Source organism: Cnephaeus nilssonii (assembly GCF_951640355.1).
Source record: "Cnephaeus nilssonii genome assembly, chromosome: 23".
NCBI classification, from domain to species: domain Eukaryota; kingdom Metazoa; phylum Chordata; class Mammalia; order Chiroptera; family Vespertilionidae; genus Cnephaeus; species Cnephaeus nilssonii.
The window spans coordinates 18050892-18071849 of NC_137094.1; the positions used below are offsets into that span (position 1 = coordinate 18050892).

The following is a 20958-nucleotide window of genomic DNA, read 5'->3' on the forward strand; positions in this document are numbered from 1 at the left end:
ACAGCCGAGGGCACTGCATTAGCAACACTTAATCTTCTCTCTTGCTCTCTGGGATTATGTCCTTTGAAAAGAATGATGGGATACTGGCACCATTTCAATTCTGGTCTTACCGCCTCTCTCCTTGGTTGAATCCCAATGATTCTTATCATCTAAATGCCCTAAAGATCATACTCCACCATTTTAAAAATTCTTCCCATTTTCCTGGCTTTCCAAATCTCACTTCCTCCTTTCTGAATTTCTCTGGGCTTCTATAGAGCATCCTTTGGATCTTGGTAGGTACCAGTGTGCTGCTTGTCAGAGCCACTCACCCTTGCAGCATGCACTCTAGAGGGGTTGGAAACCTAATTCTATTGTCCGCTAGCTGTGTGACCTTGTACAAGTTACTGAAACTCCCAAGACGACCTCAGCTTCCTCATCTGTAAGATGGGGATAGCCATTATGGTCTCTACCTCACAGGATTCTTATAAGTGTTACATGAGTTTATATTTTTAAATTGTTGAAAGCAGTGCCTGGCCCCAAATAAGCAGCCTGCGCACGTGTGTTTAAATTAACACTCCCTCACCTGATATTGTGTTCCCATCCAGCATCGCTAACAAAGGAAAAGGAATAACTATAGGAGCTTACTATTCACTGAGACATGTGAACTGGCTGCTCTCTGCTCTCAAAAATAGAAATTCTGGTCCTTTTAATCAAAATGAATAGTTTCCAACCTCATGGACTCTACATTGTGGGGTATGAAGGTCAGTTATGAGGTTCATCCCATTACTGCTAATTGTGGTTAAAGTATGATATTTTAATATAAGGTTGAATTCTCAAGCACTCTCTTTTTTCTTTAAATAAATCTTTATTGTTCAGATTATTACAGGTGTTCCTCTTTTTCACACCTGTACCTCCCTTCCACCTGATCCCCCTCCCACCCCATGCCCTTCCCCCCGCCACTGTCTTCATCCACAGGTGTAAGATTTTTGTCCAATCTCTTCCCGCACCTCTCACACCCTCTTCCCCCCTGAGAATTGTCAGTCCACTCCCTTTCTATGTCACGGTTTGTTTTGACGTGTTTGTGAAGTAATTTTAAGGTGAAGATGGAGACAAGCATTTTATATCTTTTCCTCTGAAATAAGAGTCTCAGAATGTCCCCACAGTCATGGAGAAAGCTGAGAACGTTAGGAGGGTTGTGGGGGGAAGCAGAGGGGGAGAGATGGCATCTAATTTCTGGCCAGAGACGTTTCATGGACAGAACACATGGCATGTTGGTTTGTCACATTTTAATGAGATGCTTATGAGAAGTGGTGCGTTGGTCTCAGATTACAATGACATCTCCCACCTGGCATTTAACTCAAATTCTAATGAATGAATAAAGGGGAGTTATACCCCACTAGAAAAATAAATTGAGAAGAATTAGATTAATATTAAAATATTCTGAATGAAGGTGCTGATTTTAATGTGAAAAATGCCAGATAGCTCTCATTTTATGCACAAATGGGATACTCCATTTTCCCTTCTCGACATTGTGCTCGGAATGCAGATGCTGGTGACACTTTACGATAGCCACGTCGACACCTAAATTCAGTAAAATCGTTTGTTCTAGAATAAAGTTTTTTGTCATATAACCACTTCAACTCTATGTTATGTTGTTCCATGGCTTCTTCTGAAATTACACATGCATCTGAAGGTAAAAAATAAACACAAGGAACATAAAACTTTAGGTAGTATACAAATATTTTCCATAGAATTTTACACTGTCATGTAAAATCTTCTACACAGATCCAGGAATTTATCCTCAAACCCTTTTGCAAACCACTTCATTGAAAATCCACCATGTTGTTATAACTCATTGTAAACTATCAATGATGTAAAAATGGGGTACTCTGTGGAATGTGTGATCACTGTATGCTATAATCAACGTTCACAATGTCCACGATGCTATGAAGAACTTTCATTAAAGGATCCTTGAAGGGGATGGTGGAGGTGGAGAGGGTAAAGGGGGCATAAGTGGTGATAGGGAAAATACATTACAATAAAGAAAAATGATAGTTTCTTGCTGTTGTTGCTCAAGAATTTTTCAGACTGTATACCCTCAGCCATGACTATTTGGTGGTCAGCAGAAGAGGTGACAGTCCATGCAGGTTCTGTTGTAAGCAGCAGTCATGGCATTCATTACATGGATGTCCCAGGCCCACGAGGATATTAAAGGACTTACCCAAGCATTTGGGTGGTTCAGACCACTCTCCATCACGGCATGTTATTCTCCTGTTTCCCTCAAGTTCATAGTAGGCCTGGCACTGATACTCCACTGAAGACCCGGGAGCGTAGAGTGGTGATGGATACGTGGTAATGTCTCCATTGTCAATAACGGGAGGGGGCCCACATTTTCCTGTGGACTCTAAGAGAGGATATTGTTTGATTTATTGAGTGAGCAGTTGATTTTAAGGGAGCTACGGAGTAGGAGGGAGCTATACTCACCTCCTCCCGGCCCCAAACCCATTTATAAGTAAGGGTAGAGCAACAAACCTGAGTAACCAAATGAAAGCCAGCTGGACAGGAGCATAGTAACCAAGTGCTTACAGAAGAGACTGGGAGGGGAGAATGAGACACCCTACCCTTGCACTCAGGTGGGTCTGTCCACTTCCCACTTAGGCATGTCACCACTGCATTCCCGAGGAGGCCCAAAGGGTGCCTGCATTCATAACGTGCTGTGTCCCCAGGTCTATACCGAGCCTTCTCATCTGGTATAACGGCATTTTGCACTGGGGGAGGGCTGCCACAGGAGGGATCTGAATAAAGAGAAAAAATGGGTCTCTAAGGCAGCGATCATTTAGACACAAATGAGACTGAAAATCTTCACAAATTTACATGCAAGATTGAAAAAAGAATATAAAGCAATTTTTTGGTAGGAGTTAAACTTCTATATCTTTAAAAATTTTCCCATCTTTCCTCAAAGGTTAATAGAAATTTTTAGGCCGATGAAAATGATGATTATGCTGTAAAAATCTTTTTAGTTTGATGTAGTCCTATTTGTTAATTTTTTTTCTTTTGTTTTGCTTTCCTGAGGAGATATATCAGAAAAAAAATATTGCTATGAGAAATGTCTAAGATTTTATGGCCCATGTTTTTTCTTCTAGGACTTTTATGGTTTTTAATCTTATATTAACATCTTTAATCCATTTTGAGTTTATTCTTGAGTAATGTATAAGAATGTGGTCCAATATCATTTTTTGGTTGAGTCTGTCCAATTACACCAGCACCATTTATTAACCAGTGGCATCCCAATAAATTCAATAAACATTTAAAAACTTATTTCAAAGTAAGAAAATGATGGTTTTTCTGAAAATTTTTCTTTAAGTTTAGTAAAATAAACCTAGATGATATAAAATCAAAGTGAATTTGTAAACCCAAGAAACGCATACCAAACATATTACTTGGCAGCCATATCTGGTTCACAAACATCATGTTTTTGAATTGTGATTTTAGGCCCTTAGAAAATGAGCACGGTAGCCAGGTTCTTAGAGAATAAGTCAAGTATTGCCGTGCTTTGAGGAATATCGCATGGCTAAGGAAGATGATCACTTAAGATTTCCACACAGAAATTGAGGACGAAGAAGAGTGCAATATATTTACAATTCCCTAAAAATACTCCAATAACTTGAGTGCCTAAGGGCACTGCCGTGAGCACTGTGCCGCTCATCAGGGAGATTCGGGTGGATGCAAAGTAAGAGGCTGAAGGTATGGTTCCCAACAACAGTGGGCGTAGAACCCGCTGGGTCTTGCCACATCATTTTCGGGGTCACAACCCCTGAGATTCTGAGGCTGAGTCTGAGTGAGCCTGTGAGTTTGCATTTGACTTTCTGCCAATTCCCTGAGACGCTGACACGGCTGTGTCAGGGGTCACACTCTGAGGGCTCTGGGGCCCCAATGCCCACCATTGATACACATCCCATTCCTCTGTATGAGGCATAAACCTTCCTTCATCTGGCCTACACCAGAACCGATGTCTATTGTTAATGATGCTAGAAGCCATCCACCAAAATACCTTTGCATGTGGGTGTTCCTATCCATATGCCGTCCCAACACAGTACAACATGGGATCCATCCATTTGGTAATAGTCTGGACATCTGTAAGTCACTTGTTCGCCTGACCTGTATGACTTCTTCTTCTGGCCTACGAGGATGGCATTGCCATAGCTGGGTGGGCTAGAACAAATTGTTTCTGAAAAAGCAAGAACATAGACTTTTCAGTAAATCTTATAAAGTACATATCAGGCAATAATTATCCTCTAGAATCATAGATACACACCAAACCAATGCCTACTCTACAATGTTTTTCTTATAACTTGAAAATGTTAGCCATCTTGACTCAATTACATTGAATAATTTTACATTTATCAAAAAGGGCAACGTGGGGATGGTGCTATTGAAAGCCTGAGGAGATGGGCATACAGGTCATGATCGAGACCAAACTTCTTACATCCAAATTCTTATTTGTCCACACAGGCCACAGACACTATGTGCATTTGATATATTTTGCTTCTGTCTAAATCTGTCTCTTATATTTACAACAAACATCTTAAAATAACTATGTTGTTATTGATTTCAGAGAGGAAGGGAGCTTCGGAGTAGCAGGGAGCTACACTCACCTCCTCCCGGCCCCAAACCCATTTACAGGAAACGATAGAGCAATAAAGCTGAGTAACCAACTGAGGGCCAGCTGGACAGGAGCATAGTAACCAAGTGCTTACAGAAGCTGCACAGAGACTGGGAAGGGAGAATGAGACACCCTACCCTTGCACTCAGGTGGGTCTGTCCACTTCCCACTTAGGCATGTCACCACTGCGTTCCCGAAGAGGCCCATAGGGTGCCTGCATTCATAACGTGCTGTGTCCCCAGGTCTATACCGAGGCTTCTCATCTGGTATAAAGGCATTTTGCACTGGGGGAGGGCTGCCACAGGAGGGATCTGAATAAAGAGGAAAGAATGGGTCTCTAATGCAGCGATCATTTAGACGCATGTGAGACGGAAAATCTTCACAAATTTACATGCAAGATTGAAAAAAGAAGATAAAGCACATTTTTTGGTAGGAGTTAAACTTTTATATCTTAAGTTTCTTTCCCATCCTCTCTAAAAGTTTACTAGAGATCTTTGGGCCAATGAAAATGATGATTACTCTGTACAAAACTTTTTAGTTTGATATAGTCCTATTTGTTTATTTTTGTTTGTTTGTTTTGCTTGCCTGAGGAGATATATCAGAAAAAAATATTGCTATGAGAAATGTCTAAGATTTTACGGCCCATGTTTTTTCTTCTAAGATTTTTATGGTTTATAATCTTACATTTACATCTTTAATCCATTTTGTGTTTATTCTTGGGGAAGGTATAAGAAGGTGGTCCAATATCATTTTTTGTTGGGTCTGTCCAATTATACCAGCACCATTTATTAACCAGTGGCACCCCAATAAATTCAATAAAAATTTAAAAACTTTTCAAAGTAAAAAAATGATGGTTTTTCTGAACATTTTTCTTTAAGTTTAGTAAAATAAACCTAGATGATATAAAATCGAAGTGAGCCGAAACCGGTTTGGCTCAGTGGATAGAGCGTTGGCCTGCGGACTCAAGGGTCCCAGGTTCAATTCCGGTCAAGGGCATGTACCTTGGTTGCGGGCACATCCCCAGTAGGGGGTGTGCAAGAGGCAGCTGATCGTTGTTTCTCTCTCATTGATGTTTCTAACTCTCTATCCCTCTCTCTTCCTCTCTGTAAAAAATCAATAAAATATATATTTTTTTAAAAAAGATAAAATCGAAGTGAATTTGTAAACCCAATAAACACATAACAAACAAACATATTACTTGGCAGCCAAATGTGGTTCACAAACATCATGTTTTTGAATTGTGATTTCAGGCCCTTAGATAATGAGCACGGTAACCAGGTTCTTCGAGAATAAGTCAAGTACATGCTTTGAGGAATATCGCATGGCTAAGGAAGATGATCACTTAAGTTTTCCACACAGAAACTGAGGACAAAGACGAGTGCAGTATATTTACAGTTCCCTGAAAATACTCCAATAACTTGAGTGCCTAAGGGCACTGCAGTGAGCACTGTGCAGCTCATCGGGGAGATTCAGGTGGATGTGAAGTAATAAGAAACTGAAGGTACGGTTCCCGCAACAGTGGGTGTAGAACCCGCTGGGAATTGCCACGTCGGTTTCAGGGTCACAACCCCTGAGCTTCTGAGGCTGAGTCTGAGTGAGTCTGTGAGTTTGCATTTGCCTTTCTGCCAATTCCCTGAGATGCTGACACGGCTGTGTCAGGGGTCACACTCTGAGGGCTCTGGGGCTCCAGTGCCCACCATTGATACACATCCATTCCTCTGTGTGAGGCATAGACCCTCCTCCATCTGGCCTGCACCAGAACCGATGTCTATTGTTAATGAAGCTAGAATCCATTCACCTTTGCATGTGGGTCTTCCAATCCATATGCCGTCCCTACACCGTACAGCATTGGATCCATCCATTTGGTAATGTTCTGGACATCTGTAAGTCACTTGTTCTCCTGACCTGTATGACTTCTTCTTCCGGCCTATGAGGATGGCATTGCCATAGCTGGGTGGGCTAGAACAAATTGGTTCTGAAAAATCAAAAACATAGACTTTTCAGTAAATCTTTGAAAGAACATAACAGGCAACAATTATACTCTAGAATAATAGATACACACCAAACCAATGCCTACTCTACAATGCTTCTCTTACAACTTGAAAATGTTAGCCATCTTGACTCAATCACATTGAATAATTTTACATTTATCAGAAGTGCAACGTGGGGATGGTGGTATTGAAAGCCTGAGGAGATGGGCATACAGGTCATGATCGAGACCAAACTTCTTACATCCAAATTCTTATTTGTCCACACAGGCCACAGACACTATGTACATATTACATTTTTTGCTTCTGACTAAATCGATTTCCCATAATTGCATGAAACATCTTAAAATGACTATGTTTTTATTGATTTCAGACAGGAAGGGAGTTGTGTAACCAAATGAAGGCCAGCCGATTTACAGGAAACGATTGAGCAACAAACCTGAGTAACCAAATGAAGGCCAGCTGGACAGGAGCATAGTAACCAAGTGCTTATAGAAGCTGCACAGAGACTGGGAGGGGACAATGAGACACCCTACCCTTGTACTCAGGTGGGTCTGTCCACTTCCCACTTAGACATGTCAACACTACTTTCCCGAAGAGGCCCAAAGGGTGCCTGCATTTATAACGTGCTGTGTCCTCATGTCGATACCTACGCTTCTTGTCTGGTATAAAGGGATTTTGATTCTCCTCTGGAGGGCTGCCACTGGAGAAATCTGAATAAAGAGGGAAAAATGGATCTGTAATGCAGCGATCATTTAGACACAATTGAGACGGAAAATATTCACAAATTTACATGCAAGACTGAAAAAAGAAGATAAAGCAAGTTTTTTGGTAAGAGTTAAGCTTCTATACCTTAAGTTTCTTTCCCATCCTCTCTCAAACGTTAATAGAGATTTTTGGGCCTATGAAAAAGATGATTATTCTGTGCAAAAATTTTTAGTTTGATGTAGTCCTATTTGTTTATTTTTTCTTTTGTTTTGCTTGCCTGAGGAGATATATTAGAAATAAAATGTTGCTATGAGAAATGTCTAAGATTTCATGGCCCATGTTTTTTCTTCCAGGGTTTTTATTGTTTATAATCTTACATTTATATCTTTAATCCATTTTGAGTTTATTCTTGTGTAAGGTATAAGAAAGTGGTCCAATATCATTTTTTTGGTTGGGTCTGTCCAATTATACCAGCACCATTTATTAACCAATGGCACCCCAATAAATTCAATAAAAATTTAAAAACTTTTTTTAAAGTAAGAAAATGATGGTTTTTCTGAACATTTTCTTTAAGTTTAGTAAAATAAACATAGTTTATATAAAATCAAAGTGAATTTATAAACCCAAGAAACACATAACAAACATATTATTTGGCAGCCAAATGTGGTTCACAAACATCATGTTTTTGAATTGTGATTTTAGACCCTTAGAAAATGAGCACAGTAGCCAGCTTCTTAGAGAATAAGTAGCTAAAGAAGATGATCACTTAAGATTTCCACACAGAAACTGAGGACAAAGAAGAGTGCAATAAATTTACAGTTTCCTAAAAATACTGCAATAACTTGAGTGCCTAAGGGCACTGCAGTGAGCACTGTGCAGCTCATCGGGGAGATTCGGGTGGATGTGAAGTAATAAGAGGCTGAAGCTACGGTTCCCAACAACAGTGGGGGTAGAACCCGCTGGGAATTGCCACATCGATTTCGGCGTCACAACCCCTGAGCTTCTGAGGCTGAGTCTGAGTGAGCCTGTGAGTTTGCATTTGACTTTCTGCCAATTCCCTGAGATGCTGACACAGCTGTGTCAGGAGTCACACTCTGAGGGCTCTGGGGCTCCAGTGCCCACCATTGATACACATCCATTCCTCTGTGTGAGGCATAGACCTTCCTCCATCTGGCCTGCACCAGATCCGATGTCTATTGTTAATGATGCTAGAAGCCATTCACCAAAATACCTTTGCAATTGGGTGTTCCTATCCATATGCCGTTCCAACACCATACAACGTGGGATCCATCCATTTGGTAATAGTCTGGACATCTATAAGTCACTTGCTCGCCTGACCTGTATGACTTCTTCTTCCGGCCTATGAGGATGGCATTGCCATAGCTGGGTGGGCTAGAACAAATAGTTTCTGTAAAAGCAACAACATAGACTTTTCAATAAATCTTTAACATGTCAGCCAATAATTATACTCTAGAATAATAGATACACACCAAACCAATGCCTACTGTATAATATGTTTCTTATAACTTGAAAATGTTAGCCATCCTGACCTAACAACATTGAAAAATTTTACATTTATCAAAAGTGCAACGTGGAGATGGTGGTATTGAAAGCCTGAGGAGATGGGCATACAGGTCATGATTGAGACCAAACATCTTACATCCAAATTCTTATTTGTCCACACAGGCCACAGACACTATGTACATATTACATTTTTTGCTTCTGTCTAAATCTGTTTACCATAATTGCATCAAACATCTTAAAACAACTATGGTTTTATTGATTCCAGAGCTGTAAGGAGAGGTGTTTGGAGACAAGAAAGATCAATGAGGAGAGAGAATCATTGATTGGCTGCCTCCAGCATGCCCCCTACTGGGGATTTGATCCTGCAATCTGGCATGTGCCCTGACTGGGAATCACACTGTCACCTACTAATTCATAGTAATATGCTCAACCAGTGAGCCATGTGGGCCTGGCTACATCAACCATCTTAGAACATTATGGATTTATGAGGAAAAAACTGATAAACTCTCAATGAATTGAATATTGATGAGGTTGGTGAGCAGGGACCAGCTGTGATACAGGAAGAGATGAGAAGTCAGAAGATGCCCATCAGAACACATGGAACGTGAACACGGATGACATCAAATGAAATAATTTGGCTCCCGTTCCCAAAGTTTTGGTATTACTAGGGCTATTAATTTTCTACCAGAATCCAGAACTTTCTAGAGACAGTTTCTAGAATTGTCCCAGTGTTATAGTTTTACCATGAATCCTCTGAACTAAAGATATTCATCAGCCTTAGAATAAAATGAAATACACTATACTTGTGCATTCTGGTGGATTGGACCATTTTTCTCCTGAACATTCTACATATGCAGGTCCCCAAATCTCAAAACCGATGTCACAGGTATACGTATATTTTTGCCCATGTGGATAAATGTTTAATCTGTCAAATAGAACAGCATTGGCAATCTCAGGGGGTGGTCCACAAGGAAGTCCTAAAGAAAAGAAGAAAAGAAAAGAATGAATGAATGAATGAATGAATGACTGTGTATTTCACTAACTGAACTTTACTTCATGTCCTGGTTGTCATATTTGGTACTTTCATTTTTTAAAAAAATGATCACACAGGTGCTAATATCAGATGTCAAGATAGGTACACAAATGCTTCTAAAACCACCATGATGGTTGTCCAGCTGTCAGCTTGAGCAAGAAAGAACTTGAAAGGAAAACTGTGAACATATCTAAGAATGAGCGTGTCCATACTTCTCCAACCATGAGCAATAAAAAGAAACACATTGAGAATAATCTTAAGAAAAGTATCCTTCCTCTATTGTAAGAGATCAGAAGGGACAATGGAGGTAGAACATAAATCTTTATAAATCCTGGTGACAAAGCCTTCATTGCAACCCATATGAATATGCAAGAATATGAACAGGTACACTTATATGAAGAGTACAGTTTCATTTCACCACACTTCCAGTTTTAGTAGGAAAGAAATGCCCGAATTATAAGTGATTTCATAAGGAGCCAATAAAATTAATAAAAATTGATTTAATTTGTTTATGCAAAAATCGTTTGGCAAAACATGTTAATATATAAATGACATATAATGGCTTCTTTTTTTATATATAATGGCTTCTTATGTCTATAATTCTAAAGAGTTACTTCTTATGACTTTGATGACGACGATGGATTATCTTACTGAACTGTACCAAAAAGAACTTAGTCTGCCTGCTGTCCTCACCTACACACTGTGGTGGAGCACTCCATTTTCCCAGGTGGCATGTTATCCCATCTTCTTGAGACAATTTGAAACCATCCTTACAAATATAACTTAATGTGGTGCCATGCGCATATAGCTTGGGTTCCGATGTTTCTTTTCCTTCTTCTGAAGATCGGGATGACTTAATGCTTCCATGTTCTACATGAGGTGGTTGAGAACATGGAGTGTTTTCTATATGAAAAATAGAGGTTAAAAGTTCAAGCACAAGGATAATGTTTAAGTTGAAAATTAAAATCCAACACTGTTTGGGATTTTAAACTCAGGACTTTGGAACAAATTAAATTATTTCATAATTAAAAATATGTGAAACTTGCAAAGGTATATGTGCCCATAAAATTGATGCTACTATCCATTTGTCCTATATGCCTCTTCAGTCTCCTCCTGTTCATCTTGAGGAGTGAAATACGTATAGACAGAACTTTGGTATTTCCAGTCACCGGAAGTTTCTTTTTGCATTGGTTTCACATTAGAAGTGAAATAATGCTGGTTGATTTCTGCACCTGGATGGCATTACTGTTTGGAGATGAAGTGGCATGGATAGGGGAAAAGGGCTCATCTTGTTCCTTTACACAAAGCGGGGGGAGTTTTACCCTCATCTGAAAGACAGTTGCAATGCAAGTGACCCACTACTGACCGACACAGCGCGGTATTGACTGCCATCGTCCATCCTGGCACACGATTTCCTCTCCTTCCTGGATTAGAAAGTTTTCTTGACAGAGAATAGATATTTTTTCTCCTTCTTGATAATCCACTGTCAGGGTCATATGTTGAGAATTGGGAATCTGAGGTGGAGGTGGACATCGTGGTGCTTCTAAAAATATTAAAATCAGATTTCTTGATGAAAAATCATAAGTCAAAAATATTAAAATAATAACTCAGTGAATAAAATGATCAATAATAATGCACCTGGAAATATCAAACTGTAATGCTCTATTCTGTGTTTAAATATGTTACATCTCCATCTTGTTTATCGCTCTAACATACCGCATTGGGCTTATATTCTCATGGCCTTCCTTGTAGGTTCTTTCCTTTATTCCTTCTGTGATCCATCTTGGGTAGCTTAGCTTATGTAAAATGCTTTCTGAATATTCTAGGTCCGAGGAAATTGGTAAAAATATTGAGGGTAGTGTGTCAAGGTGCCCCTCAGTTAAAGAACAGCAACACAGATATGAAAAGTGGGATGGCATTTGTGGTGGCAATAAGATTCGGTGTTTGCCAGACAGATATACATGAGCAAAGACTGATGCCTAGATGGGTAGATTCCTACAGCGATAGGTGGATACAGACATAGATAGATCGGTAGCTAGATGTGTACACCCGTAGATGCTTAGATAAATACACACGTTACAGGCATAGGCACATCTGAAGGTAAGAACTTGATAGCAATGGGATTACAACATTAATGGGCACACCCACTGCCCAATGTGACTTTAAAGCCACCGCACTGCTGGGTGGTTTGTTGATCGCTGACCAAGGCACATGATACAATTCATATTCAGAAATAATGTTTTGGTTATTTTCTAAATTACTTTCCAGCTACAAAATTATTGTCATAACACATACTTAGTAAAAATGTTTTAAGACACAAAGAGACACCTTTTACAAGGTAGGCAGAAAAAGAAACACACATTTTGGACATGATCTAAACAAGAGCTCACCTATGCAGGTCACCTCAGGCTCCCATTTTCCGTTCATACAGACGGAGTGTTTCTGCTCTGACTTCCTCCCACACGTGTAACTGATTTTCCTATTATGCTCATAATGAATCCAACGTGTCAGTTTTAACTTATAGGCAGTTGCACCCGATAATTTACACGTCTTAAGTACAACTGTTGCTGTAAAATGAAAATATTCTATTGAAAGCACTAATTATGAAAATCCAGGCAACTAATTAAAACAAACAAACAACAACAAAAAAAAAAAAAAACACCCCAACACAACAATTAAAGAGTCCAGACTCTAATGAAATAGGACTTTAGGACCATAAATTCCACCAGCAAAGTTCTTCCTGATCATGTTGCATGAGGTGATCTACAATGTGTGAACATATAGTCCTATGTCCAGTATTGAAATTTGAGAGAGAATAGTCATTCTAAAGCCATGTTGCCCTTTGGGGATTGCCAGGACATAGGGGTTCACCTTTTGTCTGATCTACATAGGAAAGAATCATACATGACTAAATGTGGTCTCATTTGAAATCTGCAAATTTTCACATCCATTTTTCTTGGTGCCAAACTACACTACATTATTTTTAATCTACAATCTTAAAATGGTAAAAGCAAAAAATTATATGTGGAGATAGAATATATGAATTTTCTAGGTTAATTATATATTTTAAAATAAATGTAATCTATACTAACAAGAAAAGTTGATCTAAGGTGTAGGGTATAGAATGTGAATGTTTCAGCGGATCTTTGGCATGATCAAAAAATCAGAATAAGAAATTTGGTTTTTAAGTCATAACACATTTTGTATATATGTTCTTAGAATCTTTAAGAAGCTATTTTATACACCAGATCATCCTAGAATGCAATAATATTATAATGCCATAATAATACATTTATGCTGGCTTCAGTGTGTTTTAGATATAGACTATGGAAGTTTTCATACACAGCTACATACTTCAAAAATGCAATGCTGGTGGTAATCCTTTTTGAGTTTGATAAGACCGATTGGTGTAGATCTTAGGTAGTATTTGTTAATAATTTGTTAATGATAAAAATCAAATGAGGATTAACAGCACAAAGTAAAGTCAAGTAATTGGCCAAAGGAAAGTAATGATTTTGCAATGAAACCTTAAAAAAAACTGAAGTAAAGGAGGCTAATTTAAAACAGACAAGAGGCTTGAGAGTTAGTCTTATTTTTGGGACGGGTCCGGGGTGTTGATGGACACAACATGAGTCATCTTCTTCAAGAGATGATGACTGAAGGAAAATTTGTAGACAAAAGGATGTGTGATGGTTGTGGTATGTCTAAAGATCCTTGTTTTCTGAAAGAATTTGTTTATTCAGAGAAAAGAAACATCTTGATAGAGTGAAAGGCTGGTTTATAGGAAGTTACAAAATAAACACTGAAGGATAAAAGTTTAATCATGTGTCTTTAAGTAAAATTTAGCTTCACAGGTTTAAATAATGTTAATTTTAGGGACAGACACATAAAATTCTATTGCTAGTTTCTATTTTTCCTCTGTAGGTCCTATTGAACTATAAACAATGAATGTTTGATTCATTATAATTGTCAACATGACATTTTCAAGACTATCTCTAAATTTCAAAAATATGGTTGCATGTAGAGTTTCACAATGAAAAATAACCAATGTTATTAAATGTCAATTATAGAAGTGTCTTCTCACCAATGCACTGAGGCGGTTGGGTCCACCTTCCCCTAATACATGTAACTAAGCTGTGACCAATCATTGTAAAGTCGTCTCTGCAAGTGAACACTACTGAGTCTCCATGGTGATAGGAGGGCCGTGCTGGGAACACGACCTTGCCGTCCTTCAGCTCAGGTACATCTCCACATGTACTGTGCTCCTCTGTGAAAATTCCACAAACAAACATTCAAATTTAAAGTGTAAGTGAGGTCTTGATATGAATAGAAACACAGAGTGTTGACGTAAGTCTAACGACTGAAATTGTGTGTACATTACCCACACACACGGGCAAGGGTGTCCACTCTCCATCAACACACTGGATTTTCTTAGCGCCCTTCAGGAGGAACCTGGGGTTGCAGCCATACTCCACCACCTCACCATGTCCATATTCCTCTTTAGGTGTGTCTGCAACTTTCCCGTTGGGGAGTCGAGGCGGTTGATCACAGGACTGTACTTTCTCTACAGAAGAAATACTGTGTAAGTAAAGTTTAAAGTGTCTCTTGTACAACTGAAAATGAAGAGATTTTTTACTATGACTTGTTATCTAACTTATCTTTTGAGAAAGGAAAAAGAATGGTGTTTACACCACATTTATGTCTCCCAGTTCTGTTATGATACAGAACTGGCACATTGGACATAAATGTAAGCCCAGGAAACGTTTGATATTCTAGATCAGGGGTGGGGAATGCCCGGCCCAGGGGCCGTATAAGGCCCTAGAAATCATTTGGTCTGGCCCTGGCAAGGCATTAGGGGTGAGTTAATTAGATGTTTGACCAATTACAGCAGGATACTATTTTTTTAAAAAAAAATACACAAAGTAGATATATTACTTTTTAAAAAATATATTTTATTTATTTTTTATAGAGATGAAGGGAGAAGGACAGAGAGTTAGAAACACCAATGAGAGAGAAACATTGATATGCTGCCTCCTGCACACCCCCTACTGGGGATGTGCCCACAACCAAGGTACATGCCCTTGACCGGAATCGAACTTGGGACCCTTTAGTCTGCAGGCCGATGCTCTATCCACTGAGCCAAACCGGTTAGAGCTGCAGGATAATTTTTAAGTTGATAAATTTGTTTGATATGCGAATGATGTCATAAATATCCAAAGGCCTTTGGCAGAGAAAAGGTCCCCTATCCCTGCTCTAGTGGTCTAAAACTCTATGCAAATCAACGAACAAATATGACTGTGCAACTTATAGCCATATTCACAGTCCATGGAAACATTTCATCAAAACGTTTTAAAAAAATACCATCATTGGAGGCAAGCATTTCATCAACAAATTTTAACTCTCTGTTATATTGTACACAGGCTTGAATTAACTGTAAGATGCTTAAATATTGTTTAGACACACTCAGGGAAACTTGAGGTGGGACTCATGCTGTTAGAAATGTCCAATACCAGTGTTGGAAGTTATGCAAAAAATATCACAAGAGAGATAGCTGCAGTATCAGACACAATATGTCCATCTATGGAGACTTTGAATACGTAGTTCAACAAATAATTGAAGATTAATTTTTTAAATAAGGAAATCTGAGGTATCTACTACCCAACACATGTTCCTCCAAAGTTTGTCTCTGGCTTAATGCACTGAGTTATAGACACACTGGCAGCCAACAGAAAATTAAGAGAGGAAAAGAACAGCTGATTTCCAACATTCTAATTCTGGTTTGAGCAAGTGTCAGAGAAATAGTCACCTTTACATGTCGGAGGATTAGGGGACCATCCAAAGTCGTAGCACTGAAGAGAATCTGGTCCAACAAGAGAGTGGAGTCTATTTCTGCAAGAGAATTTCAACACGTCTCCAATAACATATTTCTCTTTCTGAGGCTGAACAATTAAGTTCTGCTCTATATCGGGAACGATGCATTCTCTTTCTATAAAAAGGGTAAATAATTTAATGAGAACATATGATTAATCAGTGCCAAGTAAACTTTATATGTCATGCAAAAATAAGTGGCTGGGTGTTGCATATACGGAGAGGCATCAAATAAAGGCTCTCCCTGGAAGTGCATTATCTATTATGTCTGACACATCCCTCACATTCATATGGGACCCTCTGAATCGCAATAGATGTGTCCTGAAAACTTACTTGTAATATTAACTCTCTTATAGTGGATCTGATTTTATTACTTACATTAGTAAAATTAAATGCTATGTTTTTGGTATTATGAAAACAATACTATTCTCTTGCATTAAAAACATTTAATGCTACAATTTTAAATCGCATGCTTAAATAAAAATGGGTATTTTAATTTAATATACTGGGGAACCAGGACACTCAGAGAGGCATTTCTCATATATTTCAGTAGAAGAACATTAAAAGTTGCTTAGTTAATAATTGAAATCAATTCCTACGTAGAATAAAATCCCAACTCTTTCACGCCTACACTTCCAATGTCATCTTATCTTTTCTCCCCTTTGTTGATCCAGACCCCAGGCTTCATGGTCTTGGAACATTTTTTAAGAGATCAAGTTCAGTGCTGGAAGCCAAGGGAAGGAATGCCTGTTGCACGAATCTCTTCGTGCAACGGGCCTCTAGTATGACTATAAAATTTTTAATAGAAAGCCATATTGGCCACGTTAAGTTCTACCGTTGTCTCTGTCAAGTCCACACCCTTTCCCTGTCATGCCTGGTGGGTGCCTTTGGCAATGCCAGGAGAATCTCATATTCCTGATTTTGCATTCTTTTCTAAAGAAGGCCATTAAAGGTGTAACACCTCTGGCTTCATACAACCCGGGGCTGCCTCTAATCCCAGAAAAGAAACACGTGGTGATCCTCTGAAAACCCTCCCCATGTAGGTGGAAGAAAATCCCAACTCTCTCATGCCTGTACGTCCAAGGCCATCTTATCTCCCCCTTTGTCAGGCCAGACCCCAGGCTGCATGGTCTTCGGATATTGATTAAAAGAGGTCAAGTTCTTTGCTGTCCCTGTTGCATGGTCCTGAATGATTTTCTGTGCATAGTTGCCTTCCCATATTTCACAGAGCCCTCAGTCCCTCTCTCGTTGGTTCCTTTGAACACAGCAGGCCTCCTTTTATTCTCTCTACTTTGCTACTCATCACTCTTCTGTCCTGTCTGACATCTGCATGTCCGAGTGCTTCAGGGCTCAGACTTGAGTTCTTCCCTCATTCTGTATGCTGTCCCCGGGAGATGTCACTTACCTGGTGATAATCCCACCTGCTGACCTGGCTAGCCCTCAACATTCAACTCTGTAGTTTAGAATCCAATGTTGATTGTCCCTGGGCAGCTGAACCCTCCTGTGCCCAAGTCAAAAGTTGAGATGTTCCTCCCAAGGAACTCTTTCTACTGCCCGTACCACCTTACCAAAAGTCATCTCCATTTACCTGCTCCCTTATGAAAAAAAATAAATAAAAAATCCTATACTAGTATAATAAAAGGCTAATATGCAAATTGTCACTTTGACGGAGAGTTCAACCAGGGAACGGCCGGCAAATCTCCCACAGCCCCTCCTCCCGGCTGGCCTGATCAGCCGAGATGGGGGTGGACAGACCAGACCCAACCCATACATGAATTTGTGAACTGGGCCTCTAGTTTAAAATAAACAGGTGAGTCCCTTGACGATTACTCTGACACCCAACACTCAGTAACGTTGTTTGCTACCACCAAAATGCATCCCAGATCTGTCCTGTTCTGCGTAGCTTCAGCCGTCACTTTGGCCCAATCTCCACCAAAAATTCTCCCCCTTCCTCAGTAGAATCCCTGATAGTTCTCAAGGATTGTTGGGTTTTCAAGTCAATTCATTCAAAAATTGCAGACATCCCTGGCCAGTTGGCTAAGTGGTAGGAACACTGGCCCACAGAACAAGGGTCCCTGTTTCAATTCCCAGTCAAGGGCACATTATTTGGTTGTAGGTTGGATCCCATGCCCAAGTTGGGGCATGTGTAGGAGGCAACCAGTCCATATGTCTCCCTCATATTGATGTTCCTCTCTCTCTCACTCTCTCTATCTCTTCCCCTTCTCCCTCATATCCACTCTTTCTCTAAAGATCAATCATATCCTCAGATGACGATTAAAAAAAAAAATCAAAGACAAATGAAAAGGGGGAAAGTCCTACTTAAGAAGGAGCTATATATTCAGGTCAGTTTGAACTCACCTTGTCCACGAACAGAGAAGACCCACAGAGTGAGGATGACCTGGACTAGGAACAGCATGGTGGGGCTCCCAGGGTGTGTTAACACAGATCGTCCAGCGCTGCTGTTTGGGGTATATGAGCTGATACCAAGTGTGGCTCTGAATTTAAGTAACAGTACCCGGAAGCTAGTTGACTGAGGTCACTAAGTAGATATCAAATTTCAAAGAATTTTGCTAATGCCCTCAATTTCCGTGAATAATTTCAATTCCTTAATTTGTTCTTCTCCAACTTTCCTTGGAAATGTATAAATTGACTCCAGATCTGTAATTTTTAAATGAATCACTTCTTGAGGATGCGTGAAGTTCTTTCTCACGCAAGAGATTCACATGGGAATAGCTCTGACTCCATGTCCCTGTGACTGTCTCTTGTCCTCTCGTTGCTCTCACCCGACTGCAGTCCTTAGGGGTCAATGGACACCAGCCAGTGTGTCCACACAGTGTATGGTCCTGTATGTAGGGCAGCACTGATTTTTTGTAAATTTACGACAGACCACACCACCAAGTCCAAGGATTCCGCACATTCAATGTTTTTCATATGTTTTGTTTTTAGAGAGACACGGAGGCAGAGGAAGAGAAATATAGAAACATCCATGATGAGAAACATCTATCTCTGCCTCCTGCACGCCCCCTACTGGGGAATGAGCCCATAACCAGTGTTTGTTTATAAAAGGAAAGATTACTAATTGCTTTTATTCATTTCTTTTACTTTCAAATCATGTATGATATCAGAAAAAAATCACGAATGAAAAGAACATAGGGTTTAAAGGGGATGACGACAAAACCTATGCAAATGAGTCCTGACCCTGGATGAACTAGTTCTCTTGGTGCATGGTATGATGTCCAACCAACAGAGCCACACTGGCCGGCCTAGGTACCTTTCATTTGAGGGCACCACATATTCAGAGGCATGACATGGAGAAAATGGGAAGCATAAAGTCTAACCCAAACTGAGAACTAGTTTGGCTAATATACTTCTGCTTAAATACAAATTGGAAACTAGTTATCACAGAGCTTCCATTGGACAGGACTTGGATTTGTTTTCCTGTGCTTTCTGAATGGGTTCTGAGAAAACAGAAATTCAGTTCCCATATTGACTTAGGGTCAGGGAAATTGTTCATTGACCAGGTTCGTTAAGATTTGTAGCTCTAATATAACTGATTATTTTTGTCAAATAGAAGAGCAAAGCTTCAACTCTGTCCAGCAGTTCAAACCCTGAAGGTGGAACCAATGAAAACTGCCCTTCATCCTCACAACAAGTCTTCTTCAGTCCACGATTCACCTCTGACTCCAGTAAGAGAACGTAAGGAAGTGGAGAGGGGGAGAGAGAGAGAGAGAGAGAGAGAGAGAGAGAGAGAGAGAGAGAGAGAGAAAGAGAGAGAGAGAGAGAGAGAGAGAGAGAGAGAGAACATCGATGTGAGAGAGACACATTAATTGTTTGCATCCTGCACATCCTCCAATTGGGACAGTGATCAAACCTGCAACTCAGGCGCATGGCCTTGACCAGAAACAGCTAAGGTACATCACCTGTGTGGGTGGCGAACATCCCAGAGACTGAGCCAAGGCCCTCGGGTCACACTACCGGGTCCACCTGATGAGCTCTGTGACCTTGGACAGGTGTGCCTGACCTTCCCTTCCCCTCAGCTTCCTGGTGTGTGAGGAGGAGCAGCTGCCTGCTGGGGAGCTGTGAGGGCCCACAGACCGGGGCGGAGGACAGGACTCGGCCCACGTTGAGGATGTACATTAGCTCTTCCGATAATTTCATCCTCTAAGCTAGTCATTGGGTTGAAGGTTTATTTGTTTATAAAGGAAAGATTACTAATTGCTTTTATTCATTTCTTTTACTTTCAGATCATGTATGATATCAGAAAAGATCATGAATGAAAAGAACATAGGGTTTAAAGGGGATGATGACAAAACCTTTGCAAAACAGGGCAAATCATTGAATTTATGTGCAAAACTGAACACAAAGCGGTGAGGTCAGAGGAGTCATTTCAACTGGTGTGTCGGGAAGGGTTAGTGGGGTTCCCCAGGTGTGAATAAAGAAGCCCTGTTGCCCCAAATATGTGGCCAGTCCCACCGACTGCTCCTCCTGCCTCAAAGCTTGCCAGTCTTCTGGCATTTCCTGCTCTTTCCCACTCTATTGCAAAGGACATAAAAGCAACATGTTAGCCTCCTTCTCAACTTAATCGTCTCCCAAAGATGTTAACGCAATTATATCATCGCTTACACTTGTACCAAGACAATAATTCTTCACCGTCGTGGGATTAGACTCCTTGCCAATAGAGCAATAAACAGCAAGGGCGGTAAGGGTGTGGCTTTCTGCCTGTTCAATTGGATGTTTACACAAACAAAACACGGGAGCTTAGAATGTATTGGGGAAAATAGTGCAATCAAAAATTATATGTCAAAATGTCCTTTCCGGTGTGGTTCAGTGGTCAGAGCATTGGCCCAAGGACCAAAGGTCTGGGGTTCAGTTCCTGGTCAATGGTGTGTACCTGGGTTGCAGGTGCTATCCCCATCCCAGTCAAGACTTGTGCAGAACACAAGCAATGGATGTGTCTCTCTCACCTTTCTCTCTCTCTCTCTCTCTCTCTCTCTCTCTCTCTCTCTCATCTCTCTGTCTCTCTGACTCTCTCTCTTTTTTCTTCCCTCCCTTCCACTCTCTCTAAAAATCAATGGAAAAAATATCCTCAGGTGAGGATTAACAACTATTCCTATATAATATACATTCAAATAATAAGTGGAAATAACCTCTTTACTATAGTCTCTTACTGGAGTCATAAGTGAGTCATGGACTGA

General features: G+C 40.1%; 1 protein-coding gene across 1 annotated transcript in view; it reads right to left on the reverse strand.

Annotated features, from left to right (window-relative positions):
• LOC307094730 (complement factor H-like) overlaps window positions 1–15918 on the reverse strand; it is a gene marked incomplete at its 5' end in the record, with an annotated part of 42890 nt that extends 26972 nt beyond the window's left edge. Inside the window, 7 exons of the mRNA XM_079763770.1 lie at window positions 7167–7343; window positions 10589–10798; window positions 11262–11438; window positions 12286–12462; window positions 14019–14162; window positions 14277–14459; window positions 15702–15918. Coding sequence (XP_079619896.1) covers window positions 7167–7343; window positions 10589–10798; window positions 11262–11438; window positions 12286–12462; window positions 14019–14162; window positions 14277–14459; window positions 15702–15918 — 1285 coding nt within the window. The remainder of the gene's footprint in view (window positions 1–7166; window positions 7344–10588; window positions 10799–11261; window positions 11439–12285; window positions 12463–14018; window positions 14163–14276; window positions 14460–15701) is intronic.
• Between the last annotated feature and the right edge of the window lie 5040 nt (window positions 15919–20958).